We start from the raw sequence: 24,514 nt of genomic DNA on the forward strand, positions 1-24,514 counted from the left end.
GGTCAATGTCTACCCAATCACGGCAATCCCTCCACAGCCTCAAAACCTCCTTTCATACTTTCCCATCTTAAACCCTTTGAGAGAGAGAGAGAGAGAGGGGGAGGGAGATATGGCCTAATCCTGTTGGTTCCATTGCTCTCTCGCCTCTCCATCTCCAAACCGAGCGACGGAGAGAGACGGAGATGGCATCCCTGTTTGGGCTTGCGGCTCCAGCCATATCAAAAATCATCTATGGAAGAAACCATCTTCCTCTCTCGCCTTTGAAGTCCAATTCCGCTGTCTCTCTCCAATTTACTGTGCAAAGGACGGATAAGCTTGGTCTTCGGTACAATTTTCCGAAATGCTCCGCCCGGTACACCACCGACTTCGTGCAGGAAGAACGAGTGGTCTATCCGCGGCCGTCTGAAATCCCTTGGCAGAAAGAGCTCGCCAATTCCGTCAATCTCATCGGTGTTGTTGGGACGCCTGTTCAAATTAAGCACCTGGATAGCGGGAAGGTTCTTGCTTGGACTCGACTTGCCGTCAAAACGTCGGCCACAGAGACACTCTGGTTGAGTTTTTTGTTCAAATGTTTTTCAGTCTCTGGCTTTTCTAGATACGACTTTGGGGAAGCTGTGAAAAATCCCCTTTTCTCGATAGTTTCGTTCCGCTTGTTATTCATGAATTGATATTGGTGTTGCTTTAGGCTTGTCAACTGCCATCAGCGAACGAATTAAAGAATATTTGTGATGGTTTCACCATGTTCTTAGCATGAGTTGCTCCTATCCGTTCATTCGTAGCAAGTGCCGATAGAATCTGATACTTTAGCACCTGTCTTTCTTTCTGTTTTCTTGTGTTTTTATGTAATGATAGAACTAAAGCTCATTATGCATTGCGTGCTACTCTACTATAAATGAAAATGTCTTGTATTTAGTCTAATTAAGATAGTATAGACTTGTTATATCTGGGAGTTCGTAGTTGGAAAATTTTGAACAAAGCATGACTTTATCTTAAAAAGTTGATCTAATCTTTTTATTCGTGTTATTTTGAAATCCAGAAGCGAATATAATTTATTACAATCGAAAATGAGCTTAAAAAATTGATAGCATTGCTGCCTCGAGAAATTTTGAGCAATTGGAGAAGAAAGCATAGAAGATGAACTTCATGATAATTAAGCCTGAAGTTGCGTCCGTAGTGACGATTTCTATACCTCCTAGTATCTATTTACCTGTGTTTTACATCTATCAAAATATTAGGGAATACTCAGTTTTTATGTGCTAAAGCCTAAAACTTATGCAAAAAAATGTATCTTGATGAATGAGGCCTATGGTACCAAGTCGTAATCCATGTGATTGACAGCATTGATACACAAAGGGCAAAGGTGAGTCCTTGGTGAAAATACTGTGAAGTTGAATTTGAATTGACAACACTATTATAAGCAAGCTTATCGGTTAGGTTGATAGTGAAATCGTGAAAGCATAAGAAGCGCATGCAGATTGCAGGGACCTTCAAGGCATGCATAAAAATGTATTGCACAGAAGTATATTTTGAGAATCATTTTCTCCAACTTCATTGTTTCACATTATGTATGTGTGTCATCCGTACCTTAAGAGAATCATATTACACGTTTTATATATGTGTGCGAGCATGCTGTTTCCATCGTTTGAGTTCCTGGACCATCGTGTCAATGTTTCATGAAAATATGTTATTGAAAGCCATATAGCAAAAACTGAGCTGTGTAGGCAAGGATTTGATTAGAGCAACGCCATTTGTTTTCCATTATAAGCTGCATGAAAAAGCTTGCTCAATTTCTGTTGCTTCTGCAGGATAGGTCTGACATTTTGGAATGAGTTGGCTTATGTGGCATTTCAGCACATGGAAAAAAGCCAGAGAATCTATGTATCTGGCAGGCTTGTATCAGATGTAGTTAATGGAGATGATGATAAACCCCAAGCATACTACAAGGTTTTGTTCTACTTTCTGCTACCTTTATCTGCTCATTCATGTAGCGTTTCTCTGCATGGACTGTTAAAATGTTGCTTCTCTTGTAGGTTGTCGTCAATCAGCTAAATTTCATTGAGAAGAGCTCAGGTTCCTCGTTATATGAATCAGATAAAAACTCCATGAACTCAGGTGCATGATTTTCTTCGCCCTTGAACCTTTCTTTTCTGAAGTCAGAACATGGTTGGAACTAGCCTTTCTTGGTCCCGAAAACTCTTTGTTTTGTTGGCTTTTAGGTGAAAGGCGTGGAACATATTCTGGAACTCAGACAGGCACGACTCAGGAGCTATGGCAAGCGTTTTTTGCCAACCCTTCTGAATGGTGGGATAACAGGAGCAGCAAGGTAGATGATCTCTCACCACATGCCTGCAATAGTGCACAGAGAGTAGCGTATGCTGGAGGTTCTAGCTTTAACCATTATTTTGCTCTTGTTGTTGATGCAAAACTTGTCTTCACTTTTGCAGAGAAATCCTAAGTACCCAGATTTCAAGCACAAGGACACTGGAGAAGCTTTATGGATAGAAGGAAGGAACAATCCGTCATGGGTTAAGTCACAGCTGGCTGTCCTCGACTCAAAAATGCAGTCTCTCCAAAGAGACGAGTCAAATATGCAGTTTTTGTTCTCATCCAGCAAAGACCTCTAGCCCTTCTGATTCCCTGGGAGCTCCTCTCATTTTTGCTCGCGGTTGGAAAAAAAAAAAAAACCTGCCATATTAAGATGATTTAGTTCAATGCGCACAGTTTTCCTCTGCATTTGTATATTTGTCATCTTTTATCGACCAGTATTAATCGTCTCTTATCAATTTGTTGGTGCCAAGTTTCTGTATAAAATTCTTAATTTTGGTTTTTGTTGGAGTAGCTCTGATTTGATCATATCAAGAAAATGTTGGCTTGTTGATTAACCTCATAAATTTTTGAATCTTTCCCATGATTATGACCCTGCTGAGTGAGTTATAGGACCAGGACATAATTCACGATTAACTAATAATTGATTCAAGTTCTGAAAAGTTAGGGTCTTTAAAATGCTTTCCAGAAGTTCAGCGTATCACGCAAGGCCGGTTCTTCGGATGGAATACCTTTTAACGCTTTAATAGGTGATTTAGTAAGAGAGAGGTTTCTCCGTGGGAGGAAGGAACACATGATTTTAGTCCTATGGTTCATGTGACACGAGCAGGCATGTATGGTACCCTAAGTCTGGTGTCTACCATCATTACTCCAAGAACCCCAATCTCACCTGAATAGAAATATGGTTCTGCACATTGATCGAGGGACTGCAACCGTTCATAATCCAATAAGTGCATAATAGTACTGCAGAAAAATTGTATTCCACGTACATAGCTTTAGAATTGAAGAACGTGCCATTTGCGACCCTCCAATTTTTACCAAGAATGCTTCAACCAAAATTGCCTAAAAAATGGATTCCCCATGACCCCTTAGATAAAGAAAAAAGCATTCAAATCACTGAAATTCCATTGAGGTGTGATTTCTTGTTAGACGCAACGATAGATGGTCGTAGGCTTTTAACACAGAACGACATACTTTTTCCTGAAAAAGTAACTGTAAAATCCAGATTGTACCAAATCATCTCTCTCTCTCTCATTTATTTTGTAGACAAATCTGGGAAATCAAAATTATCGCGATATTTTAAGGCCTCTGAGAAACGTGGTGGGTGGTTCGTAATAGGCAGTTTTTCCGGTAAATATTTTTTCACGACAAAATGAGAACCAGCCGAGTACTGTAGAATTTGTCCAACAAGGTCGGACAACAAAAGACGATTGGAATTTTAGCGGTCAGGTTCATCTAATATTCAACAGAACTGCATCACCAAGTTGCAGTCCACATAACCTTCCACTTTTCGGGGATGAACAGTGTATATATCGACCATAACTAAATGAATTACACAGCAATACGCACCGATCATTCTATACTGCTGAAAATCAATTTCTTCCTCTTCACGGCTGCTGGCTATCGTTATCGGGGGCAGCTATGTGGTCTGCTTTCAGGAGCGGGGAGTCACAAATTCATTTTTCGCTCTTTTCCAGCTTCGTTCAACTCGTGAGAGCCACAAATCGGCAGCGCCAGCGGCTACCACTAGAAAGCGAAGGAGGCCAGGGACATAGTAGTGTACAGGAGGGACTTTTATGAAATCACAACCGAATCGACACCGGATACACGATTACCGAGGTCAGAACTGCCTTGATCTTTTACATTCTATCAGTTCACAAGATTACATTAACCGGTAATAATGAGAACATATACAAAAATTATTTCAAAAATTAAAAAACATTACGTCCCCTATAGCCCACATTTCCCATAGACATGGGGCCTCAGAGCACGAACCAAATATTGCACGCATGAATGGAACTCCCTCTCACGGTGTGGTAATAGGTTTCACTCGACCAATACACTGAAAAAACAACGGGAGAGAGAATATAAACCACCTTAATTATTAAGGCTGGAAACCACATACAAGCCTCACTAGTCACCAATTTGCACGTACATCTTGAACCAGAGGGCAGTGCTCAAAATTTTCAACACGAATTCCTCTATGAATCTACTGCATCCAAGTACTATTACATCAGTCACTGTACATCTGTAAATAATTCCAACCAATTTTACAAAAACCCTTGCCTTTCACCATCATCTCTGTACATCCTACGACCGACTTCCACCCAATTCAACTCTTACCTTTTTGTTAGGGGTGCCCTCAATCTTCCAGTTTTAGCTGACGCTGGAAAACAGCGACTTTATTATACATCCATAGTCCGCTGCAAATGTATTCCAGAAGAACTGACGAATCGTGAAAAGAGATAATTGGGATCTAACGTTTAGTGCCTGCAGCATGACTGGTGAACAGTGAAAAAATACAGGATAATATTCATCTTCTGGTCTGTGATTTCATGTTGCAGCAGATGTCACATTTGCAGCAGAACCGTCTCTTAGTTGCTGCAGAGAGTTTTGAAGTGCCCGCAGCAAGAACTCTGCTATTATTCTTAATCTTCCCTGGTTGCCATCAACACCAGCATTTCCACTTCCATAAACCTCTACTGCCCTTGTTACTCTCTGCTTGCATCTCTCCCAGTCTTCAAGGCGTGTCCAGCAAGCTCGCCCGCCATGACTCCCTTCCATTCCCAGAAGAGACATTTGTGTTGTCTCGCCAAAAGTGTATCGCAATCTAATGGATACACAATATGGAAGCCAAGCTGCACCACCAGCAGCATTTATATGTGGTACATGAGTTGGATCCAAAACCAGGGTGAGGCCAAAATCAACAGAGCTATGTGCCCGGTCATAGTGAATATTACTTTTTGACACTCCGCGGCCAGAGTTTTCTGTGTGTTCATCTGCAGAAAAACCACCATGACTCTCGAGGCACAGCTCAATTTGAGGCTTCTGCATTCCAGCGGCATCCCCAAATTGCCCCTGTAACAACCCTTTCTTCCAGGATATCAGCTTCAGGAATTCACGGAGAACCGAAACGGGAAGTGTTAGTAAGGTGATAAAAGAAGCTACACGAGATGCATCATAAGGCTCTGATGCTACACGCCTGCTAAAGTAGTCACAAATTTCTGCTATTTCAGATGGAGTGAGCTCCTCCTGCACATTGTGATTTTGTTGCTGCTGCTGTGGATTGTGAAACCGTTTGACACTAAGCACTTGGAGTAGAAGCTGCATACGATGCACACTGACAGCAAAAACATAACCCCTGCAACAGAAAATGAAAATGATGTTAGTATGACAAAAATAGACTATAATGAAATGAAAACAATTAAAACATAGGAGCATAACTCTTTTAAGTGAATGTCGGATGTGACCTGAGCCCCTGATCATTTCTTTTATGTGATATTCATAGAATGTAAGAAAAAATCCAAACGGTATAAGCATTAGTATTTTATGTGTGTGTGCTCTTGAAGAATACACACCTCAGCAAGAGACACACAATTTGCAAATAGGCATCAAAACAATCTATGTGCATGTATATGTGCATATGTGTGCCTAAGTCTGCTGAGTTTTATCTCTGTGCGCAACATCTTGCAGATTCCATAATATCCCACAACAGATGAGTAAATTTAGCTCCATATAGAGGTCAAAGAAAAGTGAGCTCTCACCTTCATTCCACTTAACCTAACAATATATTTATTTCAGTAAAAGATGAAAACCAAAACGTAACAGCTTCAGAAACACCAACCGTAGCATCCAGATGAAAACCTTGGTCTACTGCATAACCAATCATTTATAGGAATGAGATGTCCAACCTCCCACTAGAGAGAACATTTTTTTCCCATTAAAGAAGATGTCTCTTTCTATACGAAGGATTCATTGGTTTTTTACTATTTTGGATTTTGACATCTGCTTATGCACTTTGTACAATAAAATGTTCAATTCAAAGAACTGCACTTAGCAGCCCCTTCCCTGCATATGAAACAGCTCTGCAGAAATAAATGGCAGAAACCTGAAACACTGGATTAATTCATTAGCCAGGAAGAGGCCTAGAAGTGCATTCACTTTAGCGGTGGGAATATTCTTTGTTTTGCCCTTCATCTCAGATTCCTGCCGATTCATGCGAGCAAAATGTCATTTATAACCACCTTAATTTCTAGTTTTATAAAGTTTAAAAATCAAAACAATAAACATTTCACAAGAACTTGGCAGTATAAGAAATGTCTGAATCAAAGATGACACTCTTGAAAAGAGAAGGTAAAGACCTATATCACACAGACACTGGCCAAATGACAGCTGCACCCATGTTGAAATTCATGACACAGGTACAGACATGGGATACTGCTTGGAGACAGTCATAGCCGTGATCTGTGCACTACACATATTTTATGCACTTTTTCATCTAATTTTGCATGCAGGCAACTATAACAGACTCCAATATTGTGTTTCCTATAAATCATTTACAACTCCATAGCCCTTTCTTCATTAGGTAAATTGTATTATCCTTTTTCATATCAAAACCTTTGAAACTGTAAATATTTCTATCGTATGTTGTTTACAACATAATGATTATTTCTTCACAGTTTTTGTTTCACACTCACACACCATGCCCACACTAATTTTTGTTAAACTGTTCTGTACATGAGTGTGCAGCATGTGACACAGGTAAAAACTAACATGGGATTAGATGCTTACAAACAAAATCATTTGGACCAAAGAAAGCATCTCATATAGATGCACTTACCCCACAAAGAACCTTAAGGCTGGTTGCTCCAGGTCCAAATTCAAGAGTGTTCCTTCATTATCTTTCAAGATTGATCCAAGTATTTCCTTAATAATGTCAGGTAACTGAGTAAAGAGCCACAAGACTCCAAAATATTTCAGGATATTTCTCAAGACCTTTTTCAGAGCAGCAAGAGGAACCCACCCTCCTCCATAGCCACCATCATCTCCAAGACCAATGAAAGCAGCGCTACTTAGTTCTCCTCTAACTTGAGCCGGGACTGTAGTCCCAGATGGAAGGCGTACTGGCAAGCCTGAGTTTGTCGCACCCAAGTTTGAAGCTCCAAGCAGGCTGTTGCCTATTCGGTTCAAACTAACCCCCTGGTTTCCAATCATCGTACCAGACCTAGGAAATCCAAGAGAAGTGACTGTGTTGACTCGGCTACCAGTGGTGGCAGTGGGCTGTGAAGCCACAGAACTTAAGCTTGGATTTGTAGTGCTTGAATTCATGGAACCAATCACATTTGGTGCTCCCCCACTAAAGTTGGTATCAAAATTGTTCAACCCTTGAGCAACATGCTCCATTATGAATGGCCGAAATTGTGGACAAGGGAAGGATCCACCAGCAGTAGGACCACCCTTTGGAGGTGTTGCTGGCTGTAACCAGACTTGATCACCAGCGAAGCAACGCATATCAACTGCAAAAATTTTACGGTAGAGGATACGTATCCAGTAAGGACCCCTCAGCACAACAGCTACATCTGTAGGCAACAGTGAGCTAGGAACTATTCCAGGTCCACCTCTTCCAGCAGCAGAGAGCATGGCAGTGTTATGAGGACCATGGCTGCCAGTGGATCCCATTGTAGATGTGCCTCCAACAGGATTCGCAGCTGCAGAACCTTGTGGCTGGTTCACATTTGAAGACAAACCTCCTGGAAGTAATCCTTGAGATGATAAAATAGCGTTTTGTCTAGGGACTGTAGGCATGCTAACTGTTGTGGCGTGGACTGCAGGAGAACCAGGACCAACCATACGTGCAGGTCGTATTGCACCAGCAAGAGCAAGCAAAGGCCCAGCAGTGAGGCGAATACAGTCTAAAAGAGAAGATACCTCACCTCCATTGATGAAATCCTCTAAGAACTTCAAGGAAATAAAAAATTCTAATTAAATTAAGAACTAAAATATCAGAAAATCAAAAGATTCTGATACTCAAAACAAAAACAAAAAGGATTCTGAGTAAGAAGAATGTTCAGGTTCCAACCAGATTATAATTACAACAACAGCACAAGCAACTGCTTCAACCAGAAAAAGTTTCAACATTCACTAGGAAGACAGTGAGAACCTAAAGTTAACTGCTAACTGCAAAACTGCTACAAGATAGGAAAATACTATGGAAACAGAATGTAAAAACATTTTCCTTATTAGTTTTCAACCAGCAATTGACACGTCTCAGTTTCACCTCACTAGTTGCGTCATTGCCCCAAGCGCAAAGATTCCTTATTAACCCTCATCAGAAGAAAAAAAAATTGTAGCATCTTGGAAATATTACAATTCCACAAACTGAACTTCACAAAAGATCAAGAACATAATCAATTGTACTAAATATTTTCAACAAGGTAGGAAAAGGAAAATGGAATCTATCTGCAAGAAAATTTTCCAAGTCATCAAACTTCAAAGTCCGTCCTTTGAACCATGTAAAACCTACATAATTAGTCGATGGAGCTGCTTAACGACTCAATGAAGGGGTACACTGCCAATTTAGACTGGCAAGCATATTGAACCCAAACCTGAGCATCAATATGAGAGTAGCAAGGCTAAAAACACCTTGTGACAGTAACACACTGATACCTATTGGATGATACAAAGAACTTGTGAGAACAAACAAATGAAGACCCTAGAGCTGCAAGTAGCAATTGAGAGCCTAGATGAAAAGGCATATATAAATACGTCATCCAGGATAGAGTAACAACATGAATCAAGGAGCCAATAAGAACCAACTGGGAACCCTTTCACATCTACATGCCTTTCATCAACTTCAATTTCTTTATTAGCTATAATTAAGCTGGAAACAAGGGTGTGTATTCATGCGTATGATGGGACCAACGTTTGCAAATTGATACCAACACGAGCAGCAGAAGTAACTAACATAAAGATCAAAAAGACATTTATGCCCACTTTGAGAGCTAACCTTGCTATGAGGCCACAGCTGGTCAGGCGAAACATGCATAGTACATCCCTTTTTACCTGTTTCCCATTCAACAACAAAACGTACCACTATTCCAGGCATTGAACCAAAGTAACTAAACCACAGACTCATTAGACCAACAGCTTCAATCCTAAAGGACTTCTTCAATTGATCAGATACTTTATCAGCAACATCAACTGTGCCCTTTCCCGCAGTCTGTCCTTTATCCTCAGAACCTCCATGAGCATCATCTGGCTTCTCCTCTATTCTTACACCTAGTACTTTCCGCATGCCAAGTGCAAATAAGCGTGCATTAGAAAGCCGTTTTAAATCCTCCACCAGTTTTTGAATACTTGATTCCTCAACAACCTTGTAACAGAGCACCACACCTTCTGAATCATAACGAATATGAGAATCTATATCAGATGCATTTGCAATTCGAACTCCAGATCCCCATGGAGTACTAGTATTTCCTTTCTGAAGCTCCCACAGGTCCCTGAAATGCTCGTCACTAACTTTAACATCCCAGCACATGGTTCCAGGCCTACCAAGACGCAAGCATATACGCTGCCATGAATTATCACCAGATAGTGGCAACCGGAACCATAAGTTACAGGATGGGTTCCTCAGCCCAACTTCCTCTACATAAGAGATGTCAAGAGCATCCATCTGGCTAGTAAGTCTGGCATGCTTAATACTGAGAGAACAGTGACGCACAACATGGAGGAGGACCGCAAAATATACACTAGAAGGTGCATGCCCATGATTTGCTTTGGCTAACAAATTCCCATAAGAGCAAGACTCTGATTTAGATGACAACAAAAAAGAACAAGTATCTGGTGAAGCAGCATGAAGTGAGCTGACGGACTCGGATATCTTCAGTCTTTTGTGTGGTCCAGATAGAGTTGTCAAGTCATGTAATGAAGGAATGCTGGTTAATATTGCTGAAATAGAACGCTTTCGAAGATTTTTCTCATTTCTTGTGGTTGCATCAGAAGTGGGGCTATGAGGTGTTCCAGATTCTGGTGTCTGACCTGCAGAAGGAGAATCAAAAGAGAGAGAGATAATAATAAGATAATGGGAAGGCAATACGGAAGCAGCACATACACAACAAGTTGGATCTTACATGTGGGAGATGCCATTCTTGAGCTGGATCCAGAACTTCTCATAGGAGAACCAACTGAACTAGTGGGAACTGAACTTCTCGGCCCGCTGGATTTTGCAGTCACAGTGGAACCTCGGGATGTTGCTCGAGCAGAAGGTACCAAATGACTGGCCCTACCTCCAGAAACCAAAGCATTTAGCTCCTTTGGGATTTCATTAAGTCCTTTTAATGGATCTTCATCCATTGCAGAGTAGAGACTAGCATCAACAGCATGGGTTGGTGATCTAAATGATAAAGAATCTATATCAGATTTTGGCAGTGATGGTTTTGGAACAGGTGGGCTTCTTACAGGGCCAGTTGAAGAAAAAGAATTTATTGCAGAACCATGAAGCATGTTCTTCATACTGTTTGGAGCATAGGAAGCATTACTCATTGGCAGGACCCCCGCAGAAAATTTGGAAAAATTAGCTTGTGGAACCTGTACGCCTCCATCAGACTTTGAGGAGGTTAACCCTACTTTCATTCCTTGGTAGGTAAATTGACTTGAACAAAGAGGAGAACTAGATGGTGTAGTCACGGATGAGATTTGACTCTTATTCGGTAAAGAAAGAGGTAATGATGCACCTTTTTCAATTTCAAACACCTCATCAACAACGGATGCAAAGGTCGACTGCTTACAACCAATAGTCTGAATAGAACCTTCATGTGAAAAATCAGTAGAAAGTCCATGTTCTGAAGAATCTCTTATAGCAACATCTTTCGGAGAAATATTTAACTTTTCCCAGTCCAGAAGATTCAAGGTCACCTCATCATCTGCCAAATGCATCTTGCTTATGTCAATTTTCTTGAAGCGCTTGATACTGCCAATATCACCAACTACACCAGAAGTCCCAGATGAATCTTCATGTGACTCCAGAAGTGTAAATAGTGGTTTGAAACCTTTATCTAGCTGCATCAGCAGATAATAGGAGCTTCCACATTGAGGAAACCCCATTAGTAACAAATCTGATCCAGAGGTGATGATCTTGGCCAACTTAGCAACTGAAAAGCCCCATTCATACACCTGAAAAGCATACACTGTAAAAGTCAAAAGCACTAAACAAGAGGAATTCTCACTACAGAAACATGAACTGCAGAGTGGCATCTATAAACAACAGCAATGACCAAACTAAATCTACACCAAATCACGAGGTCTTTATATATGCATAATATCATTAGATACGTTCAAAGAAAGAAAAAAAAATGTGGAGAAGTGCATATTCATATTAGTAGGCCAGCTAGTGCATGCCTTGCGAGAAAAACTTTTCCCCCTGAAAGGAATTGGAGAAAAAATTCTCTACCCAAATGTTTCACATTGATTTTTGTATCAGGTTTCCATTGTCTGTCTCCATATTTGGTATGCATAACAAAGAAAGACCGGATCACTTTGATCAACAAAAGAAAAATGAAAAGGAAACAAAAAAAACATATGCATCTAAAACCAAAGCAAGCCAAAGAGACAAATTCATTATAACAGTCAAAAGAACTTCAGAAATATAGACCTTTTCTAAGCATTCACGTACCTTAAGGCCTAGGAATCTGCCCATTGATGCAAACAAGTGCAAAATACTCTTATTCCTCAAAGCCATAAAGACTTCAGACGCAGTCATGCTCCCTTGGTTTAATGCTTCTTCACACTCTAACAATGCACTTGATGAAATAATGTTTTTTGAAGATCGAAGTACATAAGAGCCATTCCTGTGATTCCAGTGGTTGACATGCATAGAACAAATAATATCCATTAGAAAGCCAAGAAAAACACTTTAAAACACAACATAGCTAGGACCACGTTAGCAACTTAGTACCACTTCTTACACAACAAGAAGCAGCTAGACTTTGATATGCACCACATTGACAGCAAGAAGCACCATAACAAGGTGACAACCATGAAAGTTAAACTATTTGTTTTGATATGATATCCTATGGATTTCTTGTTTACTTACAAGCACAAACTTGAAAAAAGAGCCATACATCTGTGGATCCAGTGAGACAAGCATATTTACAGATTATGCCACAAGAGAGTTAACAATGAAGCCTTGTGGTTGTTGCTGGGCCTCATGCCCTTCTTGTTTACTTACAAGTACAAACTTAAAAAAAGAGTCATACATCTGTGGATTTCCAGTGAGACAAACATATTTACAGAATATGCCACAAGAAAGTTAACAATGAAGCCTTTTGGTTGTTGCTGGGCCTCATGCCCGCTGGCATATATTGTGGCATGAGACATGCAACCAAGATGGCAATCAACATGCAGGATTGAAGCTAGTACGTAGGTCATAATCAGGTATACATTTCCACTTGACCTCAAAACAATTGGTGTATTTTAGGCTTCTATAATCATGTATAGATGTCTAAGTTATGGTCTTACAGTTTCCAGATATGCAGCCCAAAGATCAGAGGTAGTGGATTACGACTCAAAGTTTCAAACAAGAACAGTAAGGATTCTTCATTGACCTCAACTGTCTCATAGTATGTCTCTGTGTTTCACTTGACACCAAATCCATGGAAAGAGATTCACATGTTTTGTTGGCTCTATTAAGACATCAAGAAACTCCTTCAGGGGAGTAGTGGATTTAGGGAACATCTAGGTTGATGACACCGTACTAGGAAATAACCTTACCAGGTTAGAGTGGGTGAGGCCAGAAGGATTAGCAATTTTAGATGGAATCAAGTCAAACTCTAACATGGCTGGAGACAGAACACACACTTACCTGCCGATTGATAAGCAGGTACAAAATACCCAAAAGAAAATGAATGCAACTGCAGCCACCTGCCTCCTTCCAAATATTTTCCAGCTCAACCAAAATTAGGAAGGTGACAATCACTTACATTTAGTGGAATGTTCATGATCACAGTTTTCAATTCTGTAAAAGATGAAAGACGCAAAAATGTGACTGCAGGATAAGCTAACACTAGAGGCACTTTGCTGGTATGATTTTTCTTGCTGAATTAACTATTTTTTACATCAACTGTTCAATCAATAAAGTTGCCACTCCAAAAATTATACTATAAAATTATTGTGCAGCCAATTGTCATCATTTGGTAGCTTATTAACAGTCAATCAGAACCATTAAGGACCACTATTGAAGATTTTACCACGAGAAAATACAAAACTTAATCCACCTTCCCCTTTTCCACTTCAGACGCGGAAGCTGGAACATAATCTGTTTCAAAAGTCCCACCTCAGATAATGCAACTTAAACTATTTTTATGACACCTATACTACTATCTTTTCGGTTGAGAAAGCATGAAGTGCCATGTCAGTGCACAGCATCTAAATTAATATAAAATCAGCACCATCAGAAGCTGCAAGATTCATGACCGTCTGAGACAAATGAAATTGGTATCCACAGAGAAGTCATTAGGCATTAAGATTGTCTCCTATCCTAGTTGACGTGCATGGCACACCAAGATAATTATGGTAATTGTAAAATCCTGCAATAGCCTTATAATAACAATAATAGTTAAAGCTTTCACTGATGATCTATGAACTTGATATAATTTATTTCATCTGTAAGATAGTTAAATGGTGATATAAAAAACCTGATGTTTACTCCCAGAGTAATATATGATGATCCATAAGCCCGAACACACAATACTTCCTCCCCACAGTCCACGACATCAAACTTATAATTACCCTGCAAAAAGTCCAAATAATTACGGACAATGCTAAAGAAAAAACAATTCCAAATAGAATACATTAGCATAAGAAGCACAGCTGGTAGAAAAATAAAAAGAATCACCACTGATGAGGTGTGCTAGAAATTCAGAAACTCAATATTCTTTAGACCCAGCAATTTCCAAGAACCAGTTTGCCGTAGTTGACAACTCTAAATACCATTGAGGAGACTATGCTAAATCAGGTTTTGAGAAACTGGATTCTGTTAACAGCTAGATGTCCAAGAGAAGTAAAAAGTTGAAAACTTTCAGATACAGTCCTACGAAAAATCACATTTGACGCAGTCATGCAAACAAGTAAAATGGCTCGTGGAAGCAGTGAGATGAGAAAGAAAAAGAGAACTACTCATGCCAAGGACATTTACTCAAATAAGGTACACAGTAACATTCAGAAATTACCTTTGATAAGTCTGCCTGAGATTCATCAGACAAGCATCTAAGTGTAACATCACCGGCAGTCTGACAAATTTGACTATTATTGCTAAGCTCTTTATGAACTTCAAGCAAGCGCGTATGCCTGTTGCAGGTAATAGCCCTTAACAGCAATTGCTCTACATCAATGCAATTTTGATCAAGTGAGAACTCTGCTTCATTCCCTGTCATGGGGTCAATGACAAAGGTGCTATGAGAACATCTTATCTGCAGATCTTGGCCAGGCTCAATCTTAATGAAAGGTGATAAACTTGAATCAGTCCCCCCACTACTTCTATCAGGATCTAACCAGTACATAATTCTTAAACCAGGGGTTCTTTGGCCTGAAGTAGCTGATTCAGGTTCGGCATCCTGAGGTAACTGAACATGCCCACCTAGTCCTCCTGCTCCATCAGAGATGAGATCAAAGCGAATTGCATCTTTCCACCTACTCTGTCGAAGTATTTGGAGTTGTCTTATATTGGTGTCCATCACAAGTGTAATACAGAATTCATGAAGGATAGAGTATAATGTCATAAATGGATTCTCTGCAGCAGCCATTCTGCGCTCCAACTCATCACCAAAAGCATATCTACGCGATTCCTCAAACTTAACAAGCCCATTTTTGTCACCTACAAGAAGCTCCAAATGCAATATCCTCCACATCGATAGATATCCTCGATATCCCAGAGTAAGCATCACCCTAAATTCTCCATCAACACAAAGTTGTGCAGTCCCATTAGATACTGTAACTTTAGAAATTTCCTTTGGCAGCAATAACTCCAGTAATTTTGACCTCAGAAGTGTGTCTAACTTTAGCAAAGCAGGTTTTTTCTGCTCCTCAGGAAGCACAATTTGTTTGCCAATATCCTCAATGCATTTTGGCAAACGCTGATACGTTCCAGTAAGAAGAACTTCAATAGCTGATGGAACATCATATATAGGGGCACGGGCTTGTTGCAATCCTTCATGTGTGAAGAACAAATAATCTGCAGCTTGGGTAAAGCAAGTATCATGACTTGAAAGAGTTGATGCAAGTTGTTGACAATATTGGACCAACGGGATCTGAAAAAACATAAATTAGAGCATTTAATAGAAGAACCACGATTGCATATAGTAACTATAAATTCAATGACAAGCCCATTGATCAATAATAGACTACCTTAGTTTCACAACAACACTGCAGTTTGCAGTGCTAAGACGCAAGTGCCTTAAAAAGTTAACACTCAGGCATTCTAAAGCATTAGTATCCAGATAAATGTGTGGGATTCCAAACCTTTTCACGGAAGGACATGGCCACAAGCTTCTACTTGTCCTTATTGAACATGAAAAAAACTTTGCATAGATATTTTTTTGTGTACCTTATGAACTTTCTCTTCCTATGAAATTTTCTTCCACAAGGCTCCACTGTCTCCACACTTTCATACTCACTTTTTTTGTTTCCCATCAAACATGAAAGGAATTTATTATGGGTAGAAATATTTGAAGAAACAAAATGTTTCTTTCCTCCAAAGTTTTACCTCTTCACAACATCTTATCCAATAATCAGATGAAATCTATGATGCCTCTGGAACTGATATCGATTGTCATTGGACCTTTGTTGGCGTTGAGTAAATGGAAATTGAACAGCTGAACATTTTAAAAGTCCTAAATATGCTACAGAAAGGGTGTACGTGAATTAGTTTGCAATTGATGAGGGATTGAGCAAATTCATTCCTAACTTTACATCCCTATCCTTTAATTAACAATTCCTAAGTGGTCTAAACATAAATAACTATATATATATATATATATATTTATTTATTTATTTATTTATTTATATAATCCATGCCTAGTTGCCTACAACTCCAACAAGATCAAGCTCAACTGCAGGAGCTTAAAAACAAATCAAGTCAAGGGCATAGCCGGGGACAAGACCATACTTCGGATGGTGGCAACCACTAATGCAGTTAAACAACTGTCTAGGAGGTATCTAGGATTTTTTTTTAATGTTTTAAGACATTGAGAATGCTTTCTTTTCTTCTTTTTTTGATTTTAATGTTTTAAGACATCAAGGAAACCTGCTTCTTTTTCAAGTTCTTTAAATAATGCAGGTTACTACAATGTTTCATTGTTCTCAGATTAATCACGTAAACAGTCGTACATCCCGACAAAAGTATTTGAAAAGTCCTTAAAGAAAAGAAAGAAAGCTTCATCAAGCGAAGTAGCCAAGGTTTAGACAACTATCTAGTTAAGGTTTAGACAACTATCTAGTTACACGCCCTAAAATAAGGCAGTTAACAGCTCGCCAACAAAAGTCAGAAACACCACCTGTGGCTCAAATAAGAAATTAAGCAAATTTAGCAGCAAGAATCATCAGAAACAAGAAAACACCAACTCTGTAACACATTGTACTGATCAATTAAAGGAAAATAGAAGGTTAAGAAAACTGAATAAAATGCGAAGTAGGAAAAAGAGAGAGAGAGAGAGAGAGAGAAACGGCGCCTTCTCAAGAGAATCGAATTCAGCAGCTCAAATTCCAGACCACATAATATCTTACACATAGGAAAGTCCCGCGAATCTAATATTTCGCACAGCTACGCAAGAAAAGAAACACGGCAAAGCAATCACTAAATCAAATTAAACCGATTCATTTATTTAATTCCGCCAAAAAAATGATGCTTCCGCGTCAACACAAACACTACGGCTGAAAAACATCACGCGAAGCTTCAAAAAACCAATAAATCGAAACTCCGGACCAAGAAGCAAAGTGAACCACAATCTCCTGACCTGCTGGCACCACTTCGCGAGGACGTGGAGGCGGAGCATGCGCTGCCGCGTCCGGTTGATGTACTTGAGCAGGCTGATCTTCTTCTCCGAGTCGGACTGCCCCGCCGACCTCTCCACGAGCTCCTTGAGCGAGAGGAAGGAGTCCTCCGCGGCACGTCGGACCAGCGTGGAGAATTCCACCGTCTGCTGACCTAAGCCCGCCATCTCCTCCACCGGCCACACTCCTGGCACTCCGGCCACCTATTCCAGTTCGATCATGAAAGCTGCCGCTCCCTAGGGCAGGAATCCGTCTTTCTTTCGGCGCTGCCCTAGGGCGGTGTTCATCAATTCCCGACGAGGAAGAGAAAAAGAGGGCAAAATCGCGCCCCCCCACCCTCTATAACGAACGAGCGAAATGCCGAAGAGGACCGAAAAGCCTCCGCCGTTTCTTTTATACCCGGGAACGTCTAGAGAGAGAACACCGGAAAGGAGATCCAAATCCAAATCCAGATAAATAGAGAGACAGCGAGCGTGTGCATGTGTTCCTTTATAGGAACGGATCCAATGCGATCCAATTCCAACGGACCACCTGCTATTTCAGTTTCAGTGTCTACTTTGGGGAGAAAGACGTTGTTCGGTACCCTGTAGGGCCCGAAACGGAGCCGACGAATTCAACTGTTCCATGTTCAAACTTTTCCGACCAACAAATTGATCGTAGCAAAACCTTATTTATAATTATATAACTTTGTTTCATATATTGACATAAATATAACTGTGCAACTGAACAATAATTGTATATATGAGTGATCAAACGTAAGAGAAAATACTTTAAATTAAACTGTATGCATGTATTTATACACATATATAGGAACTTTATGTTACTCAATGATTAAAACTTAAAAATTAGTCGCTAAAAAAATATCCGTTGCACAAACATTAGCGACAGCTTATAATGCGTACACAATGGTCGATAGTGTTTCTAAAAATGATTCATGATACTTTCACCAAATAGATTTTTACTTTCTAAGCATTTGGTACATGACCATATATATATATATATAACAATCGAGATCAAAGCAAAATTGCCGCCAATTTTGCTTCAAACGTAGAACCGTCATACAATTTGAAGAATCTCAAAGGAAGGCGCGATTATGTGTTTTAAGTGAATTTCCATTGACGAGCCTACTTTCTATTGTAACCTTGAATTTAAGGCTCACATTTGTTTTTCTTGATTTGAGTCTCAATTTTGCTACGATTCCACAAAAGAGCCTTTGAATCACAACATTTTGGAAGATTTTTATTCACGCTTGTTAAAATGCCTCAAGTCAAAAGTTTGTTCTTTCTGTCTTTTCTTTTTCCAAAAAAAAAAAGACATCATTGCCATTTTCGTGGTATGGATCATGCAAGCAACAATCTCACGAATGCATTCCTTTGCATTTTGTGGTCATAAAAAGTAAGTTTTATAGTTTCATGCTTATTTCACCCATATATTTAGACATTTAAATTATTCATTAACATTTAAGAACTACTTATAAGCTTCGCATTAGCGGTAACATATACCTCTTATTACGATACAATTAGGAGCATGATTTTTCATTTTGATATATATTCGGAAAATTTGTTTCTTAGTTTAAGTTTTAGTTCGCGTGCTTTTGCATGACAACCATACGTGTTGAGTAAAACTTATCGTAATTGTTTTGGTTTCGGAAAGGAACTGCATCCGGAGTTTTTCTGTCATTAATTAGGCTTAGTGTGTTCTGTGTAAGCATCACTAAGGCTCTTCAGGAGCCACCTTAGCCTGCATGTACTAGAGTCGAGCTCGGCTGGAGCTACCATTAGCCCAGCTAGGCTTTGCTCGAGCTCCAGTGCTTAATTAAGCTCGAACTACAGAACTGCAGCCTAGAGCTTAGTCACACACCGTTTATACTTAAGTACAAAGTGCAACTGAGTTTCGAACCATAATTTTTTTTTTAGAAAACCAAACGAACACTTTATTGAACCCATAACATATCATATAACAACGGTAATAATATATATATATATATATATATATATATATATATATATATATATATATATATATATATATATATATATATATATATAATGAATTTATTCTCGCTTAAATTTTAAGGGCATGTTTGGATGACACCCTCAAAAAAACTTGCCTCAAAAGAAATCAATTTTTGTGAAAAAACTGGTTTTTAGTCTATTTCTAGAGACATTCAAAACATATTTTTTTGTAAATAAATTGAAATCACCATGATGTTCAGTTCCTTTCAGAAACTAGGTTTTCACCTAATTATCGTTTAACCAAGATTGTGTGATCCAATATAATGAATAATTTAGAAAATAAGATATGATGGACATTTTTGTCATCTAATATTGATTAACTTGTCTTTTTTCAATGATTCATTAGCTTCAAATGGATAGCTCCGATTACACAGTTGCCTGACTTAGCTAAAATCATTTTTCTCTCTCTCTCTCCATATATATATATATATATATATAAATCACTTATATTTCTATCATTTATTTTTTGACATTTACTGGCCAGGAAATGCTTATTTTTTAGCTTATTTTTCTTAGACCCAAAAAAGGACGAGTTCAACGCTTTTGGCAAAACAGAATTAGTGGATTACCAAAAAAACAGCCTATCTTGAACGCTTATATGACGTCTTTAATTCAAATTTCTTCGACCATTTTATTTAATTTTTCACACACAAACAGGAAATGCGCAGCTTATTTTTCATTTTCTTTTTATTACCAAACCAAGAACTAGTTTACACTTGAGATCCAAATAATAACGAGTTCATGGCTTTTGGGCAAACCAGATTGCCAAAAACCAAGATATCCTGAATTTTATACTTACGAATGAAGAAAAAAAAAAAGATTCTCCCCACGTTACTTTCTGTTTAGATAAACAAAAGTCGGCAAGTTAATAAATTACAAGTTTTGAGTTTCTGTCACATTCATTTTCTGCTGAATCTGTAAAACCAAAACCGTGAATAATTCATCAAGATGATCATAAAACACGAACTTTATAGCCATGCATGCATCCATAGATCATGACAACTAAATATTTCAAAGGCAAACACGAACTTTCAAGATCCAGTTCAGGGTCACAGACCATACCACGTTTGGAGATACAACAGCGGCACCACAAATAAGAACGGGTTTAGGTTCTTCCTATACAGTTGTATTACGTAACGATATACATCTCTCTACACGGTGTTTCTCTTCATCACATTATTCAAGCAAAAAGAAGGGAAGAAGAAGGGAAAACATTACATCATGATCAAAGGCCTCAAATGCCCCTGTTCATAATGAAATGTCAAACACTTCAAAAAAGGTAAATACAACAGGGCGGGCATGAACTAAGGCCCCCTCCATGGCCATTCATGATGCATGGGGGAACACCATGTTCGAGTCAAACTGCAAATCCCACAGAGAACTCCAGTACCAGTTTGATGTGATTCATCTAGTTCAGGTGTGGGAAGCACCTGAACTCAGACCCCTGGCTTCTGATCCTTTCATGATCCTCAACTTCTTGCAAGAAGAGATGAACATCCTGAACGAGAAGAAAGAAAAAAACATAAGATCTTGTCCCATAAAACTAGGCCCAGATGAGACGGAGATTTAGAGAGAGAGAGAGAGAGAGAGAGACTTACTCCCAAGGGACATCTCCAACCAACATCCAGTCTCCATCTTTATCTTCATAGGTTGGCACATATTCAGACCCATCTCTGTTTGCAAATTCACCTGATAAGGCAACGGAACACAGGTTCAGCAGAAAAATCAGAAAACTTTCATGGAATCAAGGAGTTCTATGCTGACAGGAAGGCAGCCATGGCCACAACAGGTAAGAGCTATTTCAGAACATACCCATGGTGAAGCAGCTAAACATCTTCTCCAAGGCCTTGAGTAGATCTTGGTAGTCACTGTATGTCTTGAGATCTATCTTCCTCAGGTAGGGAGCCCCATCCATGCTTACTTTTACAAGCATCCCTGGTGTCTCGGCTTCATTCTTCTTTGAGATACTTGAAACGTTTAGGTTGTTCTTCCTGTATGACCTGATTGGTGGCCATCCTACCACTTGTGCCCTGTCAAAACCAAATTTTAAACAAACTAGTCTCAGATTCATTGTCTAAAATCACTACAATCAGGACTCCAAGGTACTGTACATTATAATCGTACAACATTTCTAGGCTGACGAGCTTGGCATGCGGAAAAAGAGAAAGAAAGCAAATATGACCAAGTTTCGGAACATCTTGAAGAACATGAACAAGTTCATGAACTTGATAGTGTTTTCTGAAAAATGTTTTCAACAGCTGCACATATTTCTGTGATGGAAAGCGCAGCTGTGAACTTCTATTGTTCGGTTCATTAAAGCACGTAAATTTTTTCTGCATATTGATATGGAGTCTTTGTCTGGCCGGGTTCTAGAACCAGTCAGAGTACTCCAACATCCAAGTTCCATATGTGGACCTCTGATGTCCCACCACTATTTCATGCCATAACATGGAGCCGGAAAATCCCCCTCCCCACCGGATTCCGGCAAGTAGAGGAATATGAACCAGTGACTTACTTGGCAGCCGGGGCGCTCTCCTTGCCCAGGGACTCCTTTTCGTCTTGCAGACCGTCGTTGGTTACACCAGAGACAACATCGGAAAACGCTCTCTTGTTGATCTTGGACGATGCAGTTGTCGCTGCTGCCTTCTCCATTACATCGCTCCCCGGCAACCCCAATCTCAACTCCGTCGCCTCAAGGTCACAGTGGTACCTCGCGGATTTCTCCATCTTCCGGCGTCTTTTCCGGGCTCTTCCACTGCTTGCAGGTCAACAAACCTTCCAATCTCCTCAAATCTCAGCTGTTTACTGTCCCTTTCCAACCTCAGCCAACTTTCCTCTACTTTCCAGGCACACCAACAAACTCTGCAGTCCCAGTTGCCAATATCGAACGGAGAAAGCTCGCAGTAGACTACAAAGGAAGCAGCGGCGAGTGTCGACCTTTCTTCCCTGCTAGCGGCTTGCTAACCGATGCAAGAGAACTTCAAAGGCCAAGAACTTTCTTGGTTTGTGCAATGAAGATGGTGAGCACCATGAAAGCAACTGATTTTTATAAAAGAAGGAATCAAACCAAGAAAAGAGAGAGAGAGAGAGAGCATGAATTGATCATGATAGCCACCAAGAGAACAGATGGGGACACCAACAGCTTGGCCTGGGGGAGATTGCCTGTCTGGGGAGGGACAGGCCCCAGTGGCTCGAATCTCTTTCAATGGTGCTTTGATCCAACGGCTGAGGACCCTTCAGCGGCCAGATGGTGGCCGATCGCAGTCGTCGGTCGACAGCCCATGTGGACAAAGTGGCGTCGGTGGCCGTGTGCGGGTGGGGGCACCTTCCATGTGAATCATTGGGGAAAAAATTAAGGAAATAAAAAAAATAAATTCATAATAAAAAATAAGTGGGAAAAAACCCATAATAATTAATTTTTTTTTTTGAAAGAGAATCGTCCACACCCACATGGCATGTGGGCATAATGCGAGGCAAGGCCATTGGTGGTTGCAGAAGCATAAATATTGTTTAATGGCACCCCAGGTGCTTAACTTTAGTCTTCTCTTAGACCAGCACCATTAAAGTTAACATCTTTTAACACTACGCACTGTAAACTATGAAGATCTCGCATTCACAAGACGATCATAATAAAACCTAGAGATCAGAAACAGGGCAATTGTGTCGGTAAATTATGGAAAAAAGAATTGTTTAAGACCAATGTGTTTGATGGAAGAATGAGAACTTGCTAGGTCCCGTCTTTCTGAATTAATTCCTTATGCGAGCCTGAATTAAGCTGCCAATGGGAAATGAACTTGGGTTTTACTTCCGTCCAAAATTTTAGTAAATTAAAAATCTCCACATGACACGTCTTTTCTGAGCAAAATGAATAGGAATTAAACTCCAAAACGAAAAAAAGAGAAACAGAAAACAGGAAAGCATGTCCTGATTAGAAAAATCGATGTTAGATTGAGCTTTTAATTTACGGTTTCTAGTGAGCAGTGGCCTCATGAAGGAATTTGGTATAGAAATGAAGGTGCAATTTGGGAATCTGGTGGAAGCTTGACGGCTAAATGAAATTCTCTCTCATTAATATCGACTCGGCGTGAGAATGGGAGCAGCTTTATTATGAATTCGATCTAGTGAATTCCAGCTTTGACTGATATTGGTTGTTGTTTAGCTTTACCCAGAGTTGGGTGGACCACTAATTCTTTGTCTGATCTTCTTGTAGATATGCTTGGAGCAAATTGGTTAAAAGTGACCTCTATAATATATATATATATATATATATATATATGGAGAGAGAGAGAGAGAGAGAGAGAGAATTGTAGGAGTAAGCATGTTCAAAACAGATTTCTTTATAATTTTTTCTCTCTCAACCAATTTTAACTATCCAAACAGTTGAATTTCTGCCAAGCATTCAATGAAAAAGTAGAAAGAATTGTTAAATCAGTCGTTTTAAGGATTTAGCTTTTGGTATACCTCTCTTTCTCTCTAGCTATATATACAAAGAGCCTATAAAATGAGAATGTATATCAAAATTGAGGGACAAGACGTCCTCTAGATACAAAAATTGGGGACAAGAAGTCCCTTAGTTATAGTAACAAACCGCAAGACAAAAGCAAAAGAGAACGTATAAATACAACATACAGAAAAACAAAAAAGAGATAGAAAAAGAGTGGAAGGACGGACTGACATACTCCGGCGAAGAGAAAGTGCCCCTAAGCGAGAGAGAGAAAGTTTGGCTTACTATTCTGGTTAAAATTGTTGAGTTGATACATCCCTACCAACCTTTGCTAGCTGTTACATGAGGATGGTATGACAAATGCTAAAATCAATCATTTATATACTTGGCTCATGTGGATCATTGATATGACTTGAAATGCACACACTCTTTCCAAGTGATTGCAGAAGCAAGTGAGAATCCAATGTTGCACGCAAATCGAAGCAACAAGAAATAAACTGAAGTGGTTGTTTGCTGAAATGGGTAAACCTCACGGTTCTCAAGTCTGGCCTTTTGTGTAACTTTCAACAGGGTGTTCGATAGAAAATGACTAGGTTCCACAACTTTCTTTTAATTCTCTCTAACTGAGAGAGAGTTTTTGCATTTTATCTTTAGAAAAGAACTAAATCTTTCACCCAGCCCTTCATCT

General features: G+C 39.6%; 3 protein-coding genes and 1 non-coding gene across 4 annotated transcripts; 1 reads left to right on the plus strand and 3 right to left on the minus strand.

The window, feature by feature from the left end:
• Nucleotides 1–31: 31 nt before the first annotated feature.
• Nucleotides 32–2,828, plus strand: LOC116248025 (protein OSB2, chloroplastic-like). The gene is made up of 5 exons (XM_031620587.2): nt 32–550; nt 1,806–1,944; nt 2,031–2,112; nt 2,217–2,323; nt 2,445–2,828. The coding sequence occupies exons 1-5, from the start codon at nt 183–185 to the stop codon at nt 2,622–2,624; spliced, it is 876 nt and encodes a 291-aa protein (XP_031476447.1). The 5' UTR covers nt 32–182; the 3' UTR covers nt 2,625–2,828.
• Nucleotides 2,829–4,404: 1,576 nt separating this feature from the next.
• On the minus strand, nt 4,405–17,723 carry LOC116246468 (mediator of RNA polymerase II transcription subunit 14). Its single transcript, XM_031618360.2, has 8 exons — nt 17,331–17,723; nt 14,550–15,626; nt 14,016–14,110; nt 11,996–12,170; nt 10,455–11,496; nt 9,332–10,362; nt 7,166–8,283; nt 4,405–5,686 (listed from the first exon to the last, which is right to left on the minus strand). The coding sequence occupies exons 1-8, from the start codon at nt 17,532–17,534 to the stop codon at nt 4,879–4,881; spliced, it is 5,550 nt and encodes a 1,849-aa protein (XP_031474220.1). The 5' UTR covers nt 17,535–17,723; the 3' UTR covers nt 4,405–4,878.
• Nucleotides 8,490–8,637, minus strand: LOC116246508 (U4 spliceosomal RNA). The gene has a single exon (XR_004170696.2). It is a non-coding gene; the product is annotated as a U4 spliceosomal RNA (small nuclear RNA).
• Nucleotides 17,724–20,331: 2,608 nt separating the features above from the next.
• LOC116246190 (auxin-responsive protein IAA4-like) lies at nt 20,332–22,442 on the minus strand. The gene is made up of 4 exons (XM_031617930.2): nt 21,898–22,442; nt 21,195–21,412; nt 20,981–21,071; nt 20,332–20,880 (listed from the first exon to the last, which is right to left on the minus strand). The coding sequence occupies exons 1-4, from the start codon at nt 22,107–22,109 to the stop codon at nt 20,796–20,798; spliced, it is 606 nt and encodes a 201-aa protein (XP_031473790.1). The 5' UTR covers nt 22,110–22,442; the 3' UTR covers nt 20,332–20,795.
• Between the last annotated feature and the right edge of the window lie 2,072 nt (nt 22,443–24,514).

The sequence above is a fragment of the Nymphaea colorata genome, chromosome 1 (genome assembly GCF_008831285.2).
Source record: "Nymphaea colorata isolate Beijing-Zhang1983 chromosome 1, ASM883128v2, whole genome shotgun sequence".
NCBI classification, from domain to species: Eukaryota; Viridiplantae; Streptophyta; class Magnoliopsida; order Nymphaeales; family Nymphaeaceae; genus Nymphaea; species Nymphaea colorata.